Below are 16,936 nucleotides of genomic sequence, written 5' to 3'. Positions count from 1 at the left end.
AGACATGCCACCATAACTTTTTTATGAATGTATCGGATCCCAATGATTGTGAAAAAAATAGTTAAGTACCTTTTTTCGCCTACTTTAACGTTTCTAAAAATATTTTTCTGAATTAACTCCTGAAAAATGCCATTTTTTCATAAAACTCAAATGTGCGACCCCTAAATCGCGGCAACCAATGTTGACGTCATAAAAAAGTTTTGTTGTGACACCCTAAGCTATCATTTGAGGGGTGAGCCCCCGGGTTTTCTGACATAGTGCTATTTTGGGACACTCTAATGCTACATGCTACAAAATCAAGAACACAAACTATTGCTTTCCTGCTACCTTACAGAAATTGAAGATTGTTTTTATTACCCATAGTTACCCACGTTGAAGGGGTTTTACCAATTCAATCCTATTTTATCAACAGCACATCTTTTCACTACACTTCTAATGAAACGGCTCAGGTTTAATCGTCTCGCAGTAAAGAATTTGCGATCTGTTGTGGCAACGAACTTGTGTCGTTTTTTCTGGCACACTTCCCTAACACAGACATCAAATTGGACTAGGTTTAATCGCGTTCGTAAGAAATCTGTTGGCACGAGGGGGTGTTGTCACTCTTTCTGGCGTACTTCCCAAGCAAGGACATCAAAATGGTCTAGGTTTAATCGCGGTGCTAAGAAATCTTATTGAAATGAGGAAACTTTGTCACCTGTTTTGGCTTACTTCCCAAGCACAGATATCAAATTGGTATAGGTTTAGATCATCCTAAAGAATCTTCCAACCAATCACGAAGCGAGACTTCTGGTAAAACATAGGTTCATCATTTTAAATTTTTCAATAGTTCAACATCAAGAATCCATACTTTTCTTCATTTGGACCAATTCTTAGAAGATTTTCCAATCGATTGGTGTAAGAATATTGAAAATCGATCGGAAAACCGCTGAGCTATTGACGCTCAAAACCTTTCATTTTTCGTGACGCTCGCATTTTTTGATTTTTTGGAATGACACCCTATCTCAAAACTTGCCGTAAGACGTAGTCCTACGTCAAAAAAATAACTTTTTTATAAGGAAGTATAGACATAGTTTCTTCGGCAAAGTTGTAAATATTGTAAAGACAAGAAACTTTCCTGAAGAAATATAGTTTCTATCTTTATCGAGTGCTGAACTATAGGGAATATTCTTTAAAATTTCTTAAAAATTGGTTTTTTATACTTAGCTTTTGTTAGTTCCATTATACAAGAATACAATGTTCTAGGTAATTATCGAAGCTCTCAAAATAGTCAAAATACACGTTTTTGCAGAAGACCGCAAGTCTCTTGGACATTTACTTGCTGAGTTATCGCATATTCAAGCTTTAAATTTCAATAGCTTCACGAGCCCATGGGGTAAAATGGGGCAAGCGGATTTATGAAATCAGCGCGTCATCTTAAAGCTTAAGTCGAATAGTATAAACTTGGATGGGTTCCGCTTGTCCCCAACCACCCAAATGAGAGTACGGCAAGCATACGTTTTATGTGTTTCGGGTTCGCTAAAGGCTCGATACACGTCTATTTTTTTGTGTTGAGTTGTAGACACATGGTTTCTTCAGCAAAGTTATGGAAAATATAGAGGTAAACAACTTTGCCAAAGAAATGATATTTCTATTGCTATCGAGTGCAGAACTGCAGAGCATTTTCCTTGGAAATTCTTTAAAAATTAGTTTTTCACATCTAGCATATGTTGGTTGAATTTTACAGAAATATACGGTTCTAGGCGATTATTGAGGGACTCAAAATACACGTTTTTGCAGAAGATTACAAATCTCTAGGACCTTTCCTTACAAAGCTATCGTTTTTGGTTCATGAAGTTAAGGAAAATAAAGCTTAAATAAGCGATAATTTTGTAACGAAAGGTCCTAAAAATTTGCAACCTTCTGCAAAAACATGTGTTAGAGTCTTTCAATAATCGCCTAGAACCATATACTATTGTAAAATGCAAACAACATACGCTAAATACGAAAAACTTATTTTTAAATAATTTCCAAAGAAAATGCTCTACAGCTCTGCACTCGATAGAGATAGAAATGTAATTTCTTTAGCAAAATTGTTTATCTTTATATTTTCTATAACTTTGCCGACAAAACCATGTGTCTATCTACGAACACAGAAAAAGGACGTGTATCGAGCCTTTAGCGAACGCGAAACACATAAAACGTATACTTGCCGTACTCTCATTTGGGTAGTTGTGGACAAGCGGAACCCGTACAAGTTTATAGTACTTGACTTAAGCTTTAAGATAAAGTGCTGATTTCATAAGTCCGCTTGCCCCATTTTACCGCATGGGCTAGTGAAGCTATGAAAATTTAAAGCATCAATATGCGATAACTCAGCAAGTAAAGGTCCAAGAGACTTGTGGTCTTCTGCAAAAACGTGTATTTTGAGAGCTTCGATAATTACCTAGAACATTGTATTTTTGTAAAATGCAAGTAACGAAAGCTAAGTATGAAAAACCAATTTTTAAAAAAGTTTTAAATAATATGCCCTATAGTTTAGCACTCGATAAAGATAGAATTTTTTTTTCTTCGGCAAAGTTGCTTGTTTTTACAATATTTACAACTTTGCCGAAGAAACTATGTCTATATTTCCTAACACAAAAAAGTTTTTTTTATTTTCATTATAGTAAGTGATGACTGTCAGCATCTTTGGCTCGAGCAGCACGTTCCTCACAATCATGTGGAAGACTAACTTTTGACAGTTTTTGATTGAGGGGGATATCCATACGAACAAAAGTGCTGAAGACGATAAATGATAAAATGAAAGCAAAAGACACTAGGAAAAAAGTTCCACTTTTCACCCTTTTGGACTACTGTGCACTGGGGGGTTAACAAAAAGAAGGGGGGGAGGTTCCCTAATAGGAATAGGGGAGAGTCCCTACTTCGAAACGCCTTGACCGTTCGTTGTCAAACTTGGCACACATGTTCCTTGACATCAGGGAATCAGCGCCAGGGGTTGACAAAGAGGGGGGGCTAATAAGGGGGGAGACCATAACCTTGAAACGCCTTGACCGTTATTTATCAAACTTGGCATATATGTTCCTTGACATAAGGGAATTAGAACTGAAGGAGTTGACAAAAGGGGAGGGGGTTCATAACAAGGTGAGGCTCCGAAATGTTTGCACGGCTCTCCCATAAGTGACGATGGGACAAAAGGGTGAGTTGTTGACCGGAGGTTGCTGAGAGGAAGGGGCAGTAACACCCACATGACTGTAACAATTTATCCGTACAACAGAAAAAATCACAAAACGAAACACAACTGCAATGCTCGCCGCTGTAGGTTTTTCAAGTGTAATTATGCACCGAACCAAAGTGACTCGTATAAAAAGTGTTCGATCATTAGTGCAATAAGTGTTGCTGACCGACTCTATTGAGTTACATATTTTTGCATTGTAACCATTTCGGTTACAATAACTGATGTACAAGTGGCTGTGAAACAAAGGCGCCCCGAGTAAGATCGGGCACTCAGCTAGTACTTAATATGTAATAGGGAAAGCTTCTAGAAATCTAGGTTTCATATTCCTGATCACTAAGGATTTCCATGACACCTGTTGCCCAAACTCTTCACACTACGTTCATCTCTTGAATATAGCTGTTGACTTTAATTTGCACAGAGAAGTAATTAAACGTAATTTCGCAATAATCTATTTCGATAATTAATTCAAATATCATTAGAACATAGTACTAGCCTGTTAATAGTGTAAATAAATAAAATGCAGGTATGGTTCGATTACCTTAACTAATTTTTGATTGATTTGACAGTACCGTCTCAGCCGAGAAAAATTCGACAAAGTTATGTATGACACATTTATAGAACTAGTTATTGTCTACAATTTAATTGATTAAAGTTTTGCTGCATTTTTTGTATTTACGATGCTACTATGCTGCTAGCTCATTAGTAGCTCAGTGAACGTTCACACAAAATTTGAACGAAATGTGAGTACTTTTAAATTTCGGTAGGTAGCATTTTTTCATGGAATTGCTGATATATTTTTTTCTTTATACAACTCATAAGACACGATCTGAGGACACCTCGATTAGTCACTTCAAAGCAAGATGTCATTAATTGCCATCCTATTGCACTAGTCCCGAGGATGAAATCGAAATGCCAAACGTCGGAACAAACTAAGCAACGTGCATAGATCGATGTACCTCCACATATGGCAACTATTGTGAGCATCGCTTTGCTAACTGGCAACTACCTACACATCGTTTACCATCGTTGATAAAACAGCCGGAGAAGCTGAAGCGTTATTTGCTGCTTCCTCTGAATAGTGAACAGACTACAATTCTCAATAAGGTATACCCACTATAGTACAACTCTATCGAAATAAAGCATTTGATCTTCAGTATCCCCAACATGCGCCTATTCGAGCAGATTCAATTTATATAACACCACCCTAGATCCCGCTGTCAGTCGAACCGAGCAGATGAGAGATCGCAATGAATTGCTAATGAATGTGCGCTACTTGTGGCACACTGTCGCAATAAGTAAAGTCACTTAGCCGCCTTGATAGTTGGCCGGTTTGTGGTTCGATGCAGCCGACGGATTCGCACTGCAAGCGGAAGAATAGTTTACAGGAACGGAGAGCGCAAGTGAAATGCCGCGTCTCGCGTAAACTAGAAATGGCTGGCAAGCAGCAAAAGGAACTAGCAAATTTAGAGCAATTTGATTGGAATGCAAATGCTGGCCAATGCCAGTTGAAAATGGTTGCTTCCTCAGCAGCGCATGGTGTGCTGCGGAGATTCGGGCAACCAACTGCCTGCAGGCACATAATCTTACCGGTTGGTGTTTAGTGTTTTATTTTCATTTTTTTAGGTATTTTACAAATACTTATGAGTGTAGCCCCTGCAGTTTAGAAAACAGTTTCTAATTCAAAGCGCATCTGAATTACTCGCGATTGATCAGATCTACATTTACTGCCTAGCCAATAAATCAGAACGCGCTCGTAATTTATCCAATAGACTTTGATTAAAACGCATACTTGAGGTTAAATCAATCGTTAATAAACGATGCGTTTCTAGATTGATTGCAATATTATAGCGCAGTCGAGCCGATTATGAAGCTATTAATTTCTTACAGCCAACAGTTTGTGAAGTATTAAAAAATATAGAGAAACCACAAATATAATTGACTATCAATTTCAAATATTTCTCGGATAATAGTGGAATTATGTTTAAATTTTCGCCCTTGATTAATTTTTTTGGGTCCAGAATGTTAAGGTATGCGATGTAATTGATTTGAACTACTGAAATTGCAATTAGTTAGCTCTTTGGAAAAATACAGCATTTCCAAACTTGCTCCTTGGACAACCTAATAATGGCACCGACTTGATTACTTCTCTAGTTTTGCAGAAATTGGTGTTTCATTTATATGGGAGCCTCCACTCAGAGGGGAGAGCTATACCAACTAACATAACTCAGAGATCACTCCAATCACGTGTAGATCTTCTTCCGGAAGGAAAATACGAATTAAATACTGGCTCAGTTGAAAACCGATACACGGGACCAACATCAGTCGATAGTATCCCATCAGTCGGTGGTCATCCCACCAAAGAAAAAGAGTGCTCTGAACTGTTTGGTCAAAATTATAGGAACTTTAGAAAATACGGTATGACGAATCTTCTTAGAAAGTACGAGAAACTTGAAAGATAAATAAAAAGCAACGATGAACACTCTTTGGAACACTATCAGATCCGTATGCATCGTAACGAACAAAAGTACGAAGTCCAATCGATGAATCTCCGATTTGACCCAGAAGCTCGGTGCGGAAAACTTCATAACAAACTTCAACAGAATTTCAGAAGATTTTTTTTGCCGTCTTTTCTCATTACGCAACAATTAATGCACCGTTCACAATACAGTCAGTAATCAGACGGGCTTAAGGTGATTTTTACTGCATACACTCAAATCGAAATGTTGTAAAACTTTGAACACGGACCTTGCTTATGGATTTATGTGTCAATGAAAATACTATTTAATTGGGTCGAAGCAAACTGAAAAATTGCTTGATATACGGGATTTCGTTCAGTTTTTAATGCTAATATGCAGGGAATACTTTCAAGATCTACTTTTTTGGCGTAGAAAATTTCGTGCTTTCATTTGCTACTTATTTCATTTCTTTGAGGACATGTCAAACATGCGTGACTGGGATAATTCAAATATTAGTACATTAACAAAGTCTAAGCGCATAGCGCCTAAACCAGCCTAGGCGAATGCTGATCCCAAGCGCCTTAAAACGATGAAAAGTGCAGTCCTTACACGACACAGCAAGTACCGCATTGATGCAACGAGGAGATACGTAGAAATAAATACTACCTATAAGCAACTCAATGATCGCCTGTATAACGCCAACCAGAACAATCTGCAACGCCGTCGCAAGGCAAACCCAAAAAGTTTTTGGCGCTACGTGAATGAGCAACGTAAAGAATCTGGATTACCCTCTACGATGTCTATAATGGTCTGTTCGAAGCCAACTCCACTGCTGACATTGCCGAACTCACGACCGGTTGTAGGTATGCTTTTGTCAATCAACAGTCCTATGTATATAAACTGACACCCAGTTTACCTCATTAGGGTGCTCATCTTACCCTAGTTTCCCCTAAGCGATATGTTAAAAAATATATCACGCGTTTTAGACCGCAGGCCTAATACAGTCTCGATACATTTAGCATGACAGGTGAGAGAATTTCGATATCTTCGGCTGCAGCACAACGTGCCCCAGTGGTAATCAAAAAAAAACTTCCAGCCTAGAAAAATCTCCGACCCATTTGGGATTAGAACCCGGTGAACACATCCATGAGAACCAGCCGAGCGAAACGGGGGGACCATGTAACCCTATGTAAAATTCTAGTATATTTTAAGAAGAAGAACATTTTTATTTAATACATCCCAGATCAATGACTCGCTACTCTTCAAACGCACGTGGTTTATTTTTGGATAAAAATATAAAAAAAAATCAACTTTGAAACGTTTTGTTACCTCAAGCTTTCAAATGCCACTGAACTTATCTTGAAGCTACTGTCATTTACTCGGCGATTAGATAAAATGAACGTGATAAAAACGTCGGCTGTTGGCGGCCCCCGTACACAATCAAAAAAAAATTCATTCTCTTCTCCGGTTTGTCGTCAACGCCGTCGAAGCCAGGGTCAGAGCATTGCGCAACTATTTAGCGTAGATTAGAATGAAATTCGTTAACTTCAACTTACCCTTGATTAGTGGCTCCGAAACCAAAGTCATTTCCTCCTGCGGAATCATGCTCATCAGACGAGCAATGTCGGTGGCCAGCATTCGATCGACCACCTCCAACAGTGGTATTTTCAGAGAGTGGAACTTGGAAAAGTCCTGGTTAGCTAACACTTCTTGCATTTTTTTGAGATCGGGAAAATCTCCGGGCGAAATCTGATGCTCCTTCTGTATGCGATCATAAACCTGACCGAGGTTTTTGATGAGGTCCTTCTTCTTGCTATCTTTACCAAACACGGAGGGCATATCTTTGCGCAGCTCTGCAATGATGAATGCGTGCACTTTTGCAAGGCGGGCTCGCTTAATGAGGTCATTCAACTTCCGAAGGGCAGCGTTTCTCGGAAGGGACTGCAAATCGCGGAACAGATCCTGTTCTTCATCCTCAAAAAGTCGTCGATTTACGTCATAGCGAAGTGGTTGATCCCAAAATGATCCAATATATACCCGAGCAACCTCCGGAGTTTGCAGTACCTTGCCCAAAGACCACATAAGAGCACCGTACACACGCATTAGCTGCTGATGATCAATCATGTCAGCTTTATTCAGTACTATTCGTATTTTATCATCGTGACCACGGAGTGCTTCAATGGAACGACGGAACTCGTCCGATATGTCCAACTTGTGAGCATCAAACAGCAAAATAATTCTGTCCACTCGCTCAGCAAACCATTCGAGTACTCCTGTGAAATCATAACCTCGGTCAACCCGTTGCTTCTCGCCCGACAAAATACCAGGAGTGTCGACAATTGAAATGGCTCGTAGAACCGGTGAAGGCACCGAAGAACACTGGAACCGGTTTAGAAATGCATTTCCGTACTTTCCCAGTGGGCGGAACTGCTTTTTCGGATCAACGACCAGCGCATTTCCGGGTATGATTCCCTCCTTTTCGTCGAACATAACAGCAATGAACCGATCAGTAGTTGGTTCTGGTCCGATACGAATGCCAGGAAAATCCCGTTCTAGTAAATATCGAATGAATGTCGTCTTACCGGTCGAATATTGACCAACGAGCAAGATCATTGGCTTTGCATCGAAATCCGGATCTTCCAGCTTGGGCGAATGAAAATCGTGAAAGTTGTAGTGTTCCTCCAGAGGGAGCAACTTACTTCTATAGATTTTCTTCAGCTCCCCGAGCACATTCTCGACAACCTCCTCGGTTTTGGGTTCCCGTTTTAGCCAGCTGAACATTTTCACTCTTGTATAACTTCACCCGCACTCTGTTTGATTCAACTTTTCTTCCGCTCTATTTACTTGCACAATCGCACTTGAATGACTAAGATAAAAAAAAAAAAAGAATTAGTCACTCGTGAGCCAATTGGGGGCGGATTTTATCAAGGGCGATCACGGCACGACACGCAGAGATTAAAATCCACCGCCAGACCGGGTCACTATTCCGGGAATAAAAATTTCGGGCTGAATGCAAAATTGCAACTTTCGCGACCAGAAGTAGGTATTAACTATAACTGTATGTATAATAAGTGAGGAGCTGAAGATCAAACTGAGAAAACTCGCGACCGCGTAGTCCTCCAGCTGGGTATTTCTTCGATCACTGTGCTTAACTAAGTCACTTTGTGGATATCTCGACTACTGCGGTACACGACCAAAAGGAGGAGAAAATGACACATCACAAGACCTTTGCAGTTTTCCTTTCGTTTTGTTCTTCTTTCTGGATGGATAAGGACGTTCAACGTCAAAATGACATTGACGTCTTTAGCGCGAGGGATAGGACACCGCTACGAACAGTGTTGGTAACCCTGTTGGTAGCTATCGAGAAATATTTCAAGGATTCAAGAACAGTATCCCCCCGCTAATCCGACACCCAATAATCCGACGACTCAATAGTCCGGATCTCGCTGATCCGGAAAATTCCGAATTAAAAAGCATTGAACTTGACTTCTTTCAATCGAACACTACATTCGTTTGGCGTCAGAATGGCACTCTTTCTAAATAAATGGAAATGGTACATGGTGCTGCTTCTAACTACGTTCACGTTTGCTATGGCCATAATATTTCCATTGCTATTCTCAATAGACTGATGTGCTTGCACTTATTTCGACACTAACTAAGAATTTCAAAGTATTTTGTTGACGAAATTGAGCATTACTGAGTATAAAACATAGTTATTGCGTACTTACGACAAATATTTTCAAAAATTTCCGGAGTTGTTTACGTATGGATGTAAACAAAACCACATTTCAAACTCACGCTAACGTCAGTTTGACTGTCGGATTATCGAGTCAAAATTCGCTAATCCGGCTATAAATTTGTCGGATTAGCGGGGCGGTACTGAATATCCATTCAAATGGGCTTTAATGCATTTTTGGGCTTATCCAACTTTCCACGAGCGATAATGGCGGATATTGAGCACAAGTGGGCACAATCTTTTGACATTCATTGGAGGAGCGTCGAGTTCGCCCTGACGGAGTTACTATGGATACATTCATGATTGTTTGTTGTTCGAATGTAACAATGTAAACATTGTTCAATTTTGCAGATCAGCTGAAGTGGAACATTACTAAACGGATTCAAACTTTTATAGTGGTTTGCGGCCATAATTTGCTGAAGGCATTGGCTCAGAATACTTTTTTGCAATCGTACGAATTACACATTCGAAACATTACACATTAACGCAAACATTAACTTCATGTTGGTCGAGCCGTTGTCAAGTTTGCTCTCGAACAGCGTCTCGACTTGATAAGAAACTTTTCGTTGCGTATTTGGACACTCTCCCTGAAATTTGCGAAAACTGCAAAGCCACAATCCACAAAACTTGTCCGTTCAATTATGTTCCTCTTTAGCTGATCTGCAAAATTGAACAATGTTTACATTTTTACATTCGAACAACAAACAATCATGAATGTATCCATAGTAACTCCGTCAGGGCGAACTCGACGCTCCTCCAATGAATGTCAAAAGATTGTGCCCACTTGTGCTCAATATCCGCCATTATCGCTCGTGGAAAGCTGGATGCATTTTTGGGCTTATCTAACTTTCCACGACATTGTTCAATTTTGCAGATCAGCTAAAGAGGCGAGGCGAACTCGACGCTCCTCCAATGAATGTCAAAAGATTGTGCCCACTTGTGCTCAATATCCGCCATTTTAGTTCGTGGAAAGCTGGATTGGATAGGTACTTTAAAAGCTATCCTGCTTTCCACGAGTGCTAATGGCGGTTGATAGGTACAACTTTCTGAAGGGCACAGTTCGGTTTTGACATTCAATGCCGGAGCGGTTCCCAAGTAACAACGGTAGCTGAATTACAAGAGCAATTGCTGTTTACGGGTTGATTTAACGCGATCAAAGCTGCATAAAGTAAGCACTTAAATGGCGTTTGAACAAGCGACGTTTAAACTACTTTAAGTTCTTCAAACAATCTCTCTCTCTCAAAAGTTGATAAATAAGCTTAATAGAGGACTTTTCTGTTAAACAATCTGCTTCTAAACAACCATAAACGTCAAGCCGTTTTATGGCTGCTTAAAGGTGATAACGTGTAGAGTAGAAACTTTCATTAGGCTCACATCAGCTTTCAAACTACTTTAGTGCTGACTTTAAGACCTTTGTTCAACAGGCTTTGTCTTAGGACGGCAAGCCACCTAAGGAAGGTAAGGCTGCTTAAGGGTGTTAAAGTGGCTTTACAAACTAATACCTATTTTTATAAGCTGGCAGTAAAATGTATGTCAGTTATCTACATTATCGACTGCTTCAGGTTCCCACTGTCTGTTCTACAGATGTAGATGGGGCGGATCATACGGTGAGTGCTTATGGACCAGAAGATGGCGGGTTCAATTCCCGTAAAAAGAAATGCATTTTGAATTAGCTTACCCAGATAACCAATAAGCATTTCCAATGCAATTTAAAAGCAAGCCAGTAAGCATTTAAGTTGCCTTAAGTGCTACTTAAATGCTATTTTGGCAAAATATGCGGCTACTTTACTGCTAGCTCTCTAATAGTGCTGACAATGCTTATTTGCAGCTAGTTACCAACAAGAAGAATTTAAATAGAATTGTGGATGCCAATTTACAACAGTTATGCAGTCAAAGAGCTGATAAACAACAACCTGCAGTTTAAAACGCCAGGGATGCTAATAAACGACTGATTTACTGCTTATTTTAATGCTTATTGGTTACCTGGGTATTTATACGAATTAAAGTTATTCGAAATTAAAAATATCGCGTTCGACCTAGCGTTCGACAATGTTCACATTTTTAAATTTAAAAACAGATTTTTTTGGCTGCATGAAGGTTGATAAGACGTTGATTAAGCGACTGGAAGAGCATATTGAAAAACTCGTTCTAAAAATAAAATTGACAAATTGCGCAAATTGGCTATCTAAAAGCGCGCAAAAGTCTCTATTAAGCTTCATCGCAGCTTCGAAAGCTGCTGAAACATGTGAGTGCGGGTGAAAATCTGCCAAAATGTTGCGATCTCTTGCACTCTTTAACAAATTCCTATTCTGCTTAACCCCTACAGTAAACTTTTGGAGGTGACAGCAGCGTACGTTCGTCAACGCGAATTTCAGCAAAGAAAAGCCACAAAACTGCGCTTCCGTCCCAAGTAACAACGGTAGCTGAAGTGCAAGAGCAATGGCTGTTTACGGGTTGGTTTAAGGCGATCAAAGCTGCATAATGTAAGCACTTAAATGGTGTTTAAATAAGCGATGTTTAAGCTACTTTAAGTTTTTGAAACCAGTTCTCTCCTAAAAGCTGATAAAAAAGCTTAGTAGTTTCTGCTAAACAATTTGCTTCTAAACAGCCATAAACATCAAACCGTTTTACGGCTGCTTAAAGGTGTTAACATGTAGAGTGGAAGCTTTCATTAGGCTCACAGCTTTCAAACTACTTTAAGTCTGCTTAAGGGTGTTGAAGTGGCTTTACAAACTTCTACCGTGTACCCCCGTTGGTATGACCTTCTTCAATCTGAACATCTTTAATCTGTACCCCGGTGGTATGAATGCGTTCACATTAAAAACCGATCAAGCGTCACACACAATTGACGTTAAAGTGGATCAGTAAATTAAAAAAAAGCAAAAAATCTTAATGCGCTTCCTCTTGCTCAGGAGCTTTGGCAATATAGCTCATATGCAACTTATCTCTCTCCAGCACTCAAAATAGACCATTTTAGTCAAAACTGCCGAGCCAATTTCGTATTATACAAACCGAACCTTTAGAATTCGCGCATCTTTGAGATGTTTTCAAAACGTTTGTTTTCGTCAAATCAAAACAACAAGTTCATAGGGTGCGCTTCTTGCGCGTGGGTGAAAATGAACAGAGTTACCAAATATTCAGATTAAAAATGAACTCGCCCAATCTGAACGAGCTGTTTTTCATATTAGCGGGGGTTGAGTGTACCAAGTTTTCTGTTGACTTACAGCACACATACTGTCAGATCATAGAATTTCGCAATTCGGCAGACAGCAAAAGTTTGTCAGTTATCGACATTATCGACTGCTTCACGCTAGGCGGGCTAGGCTTCAGGTATAAAGATATTCTCACTATTGCGCTCTTCGCACTCAATTGGACTGCACAGTTATAAAGTGCAACCTTCAAAACTGTGATGAAAAGTGTGCTACTGATAATATCGCTAGTAATCTTATATCGATAATACCATCAAACTTTATCGTCACGGAAAAGTATCGAAAATTGGAGGGTTTAAAATGAAATCTTCTTCTTGGCTTGTTATTATTGGAACATTTCTGTTCTATTTCTTAGGTATTTTTGCTTATACTGTCATATTATCGTTATTAATTATTAACGATAAGAAAACTTTATCAATAATCGTTATAGATTTTGATCGGCATTTCCCATCATTACAACTCTCCCATCTGAGCTGACATTTGATTTAGCAGTGGCGCCAGTACCAGTTGTAGGAAAAGCAAATAGTATTTAATTTTTCATTTATTTCATATATGCTGCATATTTATTCAAATTATGAATTATGCGCGGAATTATGTATTTAGAAACTATTTTTATATTATTCGTAGCGTCGATAACAACTCTACGTAAGCATTAGAATTCAAATAGGAATCAACCAAGATTCATGGGTTTTTACCACGGAATTTTGGCAACTTTTCTCACCTACAAAATGTGTGACTGAACAAGTGTGCTCAAAATCCAACTTTCAATGCAAAGGGCAATATCTGTTCTGCAGATGCAAATGGGGTGGATCATACGGTGAGTGCTTATGGATCAAAAGATGGCGGGTTCAATTCCCGGACAATAGATATGCATTTTTATTTAGCAAGCTTTATTTGTACGAATTAAAGTTATTCGAAACTAAAAATATAGCATAGACGGCGAAATAAAAATGACGGGTTCCATTTTTTCAAATTCAAAATTTTTTTTGGCTGCATAAAGGTTGATGAAGCGTTGATTAAGCGACTGGAAAAGTAGATTACAAAACTATTTCTCGTTCTAAAAATAGAATTGACAGCATTGCGCAAATTAGCTATTTAAAAGTGCAAAAAAGTTTCTATTAAGCTTCATTGCAGCTTCGAAAGCAGCTATTAATTAGCCTGATAGCTTGATAGCTATAGCTTGATGAAATCACCAGATTTGAATGCTTAAGAGCTGAAAAAAAGTTTTCGTTTCTAAACCTAAACCATAGATCAGCCATAGGTTGAATAAAATCAGCTATAAAAGCGTTTGATCAGCCTGAAATGGTTAGTTGGGGTATGACTGAATTTTTTTTCGGCTGGTCTACGAAAACTAAACAATGTTTACATTTTCCCACTCAACCGGTAAACAACTGTATCCAGCTTTTTTCGCGCTATAATGGCAGACGCGATAAATTGTGCACGTAATATGCGAACAATCTTTTTGACAACTCGGCATCCACCCCACTGTCACAAATGTCATTCCCATATATTTTTAAGTCGCTTAGAACATATGTCGACCAACATTTGAAAGTGGCAGATAAGCCAACTGTCAAACAGAACGAGTGAGAGTTATTTTTTGCTGGAGCAGCATAGGAAGATGAATTCTCACGCGTTCTGTTTGACAGTTGGCTTATCCGCCCCTTTCAAATGTTAGTCGACATATAGAGCACAGAAAAATTTATGGAACTAGTTGTCAGTACCGCCCAGGCTTATGAAACTGAGAGGTAAAGACCCAGCTAACACAAAATCGTAATAGAAAGTTCACATTAAATCGTTTTCATGTCAATTTCACGTTGGAATTGTATAATGATTAGAGTATTTCAAATCGAAGTGAACAATAAGTTGTTTTGCAGTCGTGCGTGTCTTCATATACAATTCATGACTGTGAATTATAAAGCAAAATATATATCATATCATATATATATATATATCATATATATATCAAAATCATATATTCAGGAGTATTTATTTGCGTGTTATAAAAACTGCGCAAAATAGAATTACAAATAGTTGTCAAAACTTTCGCACGTATATCGCCTCCACTTTGGTATTGTCAATTGCAAGGAAAATTGTACCATCCAAAATGCGATATCGCTCATAAAAGTGCTATTTTGCATTAAATCGTTTTGGTCTCTTCGGCGCATTTATTGCTTGGACTATAACGAAAAAGTGCGCCGAAGATACCGAAACGATTTAATGCAAAATAGCACTTTTATGAGCGATATCGCACTTTGGATGGTACAATTTTCCTTGCAATCAGCAATACATATATGTTCTTATATGGCGTGAAATATTGCGATTATTATCTAAAATTTTTCTTTCGTAGGTTTAGTTGTGCGCCTAACAGTTGCGCGCAGCTCTGTTCTGGTTGCTCGCAGTCAAATTATCTCTTTTACACTCACACGAAATCTCGTAAGAAACTGTCAACGCAAGAGTGATGAGAAAGGCAACAATATTTCTCTCTCGCTCATCAGCTGAATGCTAGGGTAGCTTGCTTCGTGTTTGCCCGTACAAACATGGACAAATTTTTACAAACGCAATCTGCATTGAAATTTTATCATTTTCGGTTAACGTAAGACATTGTAACTGTGTTGTTTGTGAGTCTGTACGTAATAGAACAAAACAAAAGTTATCTAAGCAAAGAATAAGAGCATAAACATAGAAAACTTATACACGAGCTTACACTGTCAATAATACATGATTTACCTTTGCGCACAACTATATAAAGCTGAAAAACGAAAGATTTTCTCGGGAAGCACAATATAACTTTTTCGTTCAGATATGATTTCGCATACCTCAGTTGCAATCGAGATATACAAACCAAATGGTTTACTGGGGATGCGGCTAACATCTTTTTACGCTTCCTACACGTCCGACAAAAAAAGAAAAAAAGCAAAAAAGTAACTTTGTTCGAGCGCTTACACTCAAAATAATCCGCACATATCTAATGGAAAATTTCCATATGAAAATCCTTATGATTATTATGTGCCACATATAAACACAATCCGCCTAGAAGTACACATGAAAATTATATGCACATGAATAGTATGTGCAAATTTTAAAGGTAAATTTTAAAAACACATAAAAGGCAACTGTTTGGCACATAAAGTTCATTTACTGGGCACATGGAAAAAATCTATGTGTGAAACACATAGAAACTAATACGAAAAGTTTTTTCAGTGTACCAATACACATTCATCCGAGGCTGAAGTTAGTGCGGGCTACTCACAAATACATTTGATCCGAGGCAAAGTTTGTTATGGGCTAGATGAGATGTTGGCTACACGAAAAATCAGAGGGGTTGTGTACAAGACACGACCGCATATATAGGTGACGCAGGACTACGTAAGTCTCTTTGTAGTGATAGTAGCATGTATTCATGCTTGTAATCATTCGATTCTTCATGTATACACACTTAAACGATTCGGTAAAATTTACCGAAATCTAAACAGCTGAACGTTCGGTAAAATTTTTTATTGCACCAAACATTACTAATGATCTGTAAACGTCGATTGGCACCATCGAAATTTTTACCGAACGTTCAGCTGTTTAGATTTCGGTAAAATTTTACCGAATTCGGTGCTTTTTGTTAAGTGTGTACATGCTATATGCAACATATATACATGCTACATGCGTTGTATGTAACATTTATCAAAGTAGTAACATTGCATACGTTCAATTCTCAAAAGATTGTGCATTTGAAAACAATTTAACAAAATCAAGAACACAAACTATTGCTTTCCTGCTACCTTACTGAAATTAAAGATTGTTTTTATTACCCATCGTTGAAGAGATTTTACCAATTCAATCCTATTTTATCAACAGCACATCTTTTCACTACACTTCTAATGAAATGGCAAGCATGCGTATTCATACAGAGTCCTATTATAACCGAACACTACAGCTGTAGCACATTTTTCCAACACACATATCAAATTCGCCGAGATTTAGTCGTCTCGCAGTAAAGAATTTCAGATCTGTTGGGACAACGAACTTGTGTCATTTTTTCTGGCACACTTCCCTAACACAGACATCTAATTGGACTAGGTTTAATCGCGTTCGTAAGAAATCTGTTGGCACGAGGGGGCTTTGTCACTCTTTCTGGCGTACTTCCCAAGCAAGGACATCAAAATGATCTAGGTTTAACCGCGGTGTTAAGAAATCTTGTTGAAATGAGGAAGCTTTGTCACTTGTTTTGGCTTACTTCCCAAGCACAGATATCAAATTTGTATAGGTTTAGATCATTGCAATGAATCTTCCAACCAATCACGAAGCGAGAATTCTGGTAAAACATAGGTTC

The 16,936-nt window shown here is 38.5% G+C and overlaps 1 protein-coding gene across 2 annotated transcripts in view; it reads right to left on the bottom strand.

Annotated features, from left to right (window-relative positions):
- Nucleotides 1-8,828, bottom strand: part of LOC128732756 (EH domain-containing protein 3) — a 39,193-nt gene extending 30,365 nt beyond the window's left edge. Inside the window, exons 1-2 of one of the 2 annotated variants that reach the window (XM_053826097.1) lie at nucleotides 8,645-8,828; nucleotides 7,227-8,536 (exon numbers count right to left, since the gene is read on the bottom strand). In XM_053826097.1, the coding sequence (XP_053682072.1) occupies nucleotides 7,227-8,451 (1,225 nt within the window). In that variant the 5' untranslated portion in view covers nucleotides 8,452-8,536; nucleotides 8,645-8,828. The remainder of the gene's footprint in view (nucleotides 1-7,226; nucleotides 8,537-8,644) is intronic. The other variant, XM_053826098.1, reaches the window with a different exon arrangement.
- Between the last annotated feature and the right edge of the window lie 8,108 nt (nucleotides 8,829-16,936).

Source organism: Sabethes cyaneus, chromosome 1, assembly GCF_943734655.1.
Source record: "Sabethes cyaneus chromosome 1, idSabCyanKW18_F2, whole genome shotgun sequence".
NCBI lineage: Eukaryota > Metazoa > Arthropoda > Insecta > Diptera > Culicidae > Sabethes > Sabethes cyaneus.
The sequence above is the reverse complement of the archived record's forward strand: the minus strand, read 5'-3'. Positions and strand labels throughout refer to the sequence as shown.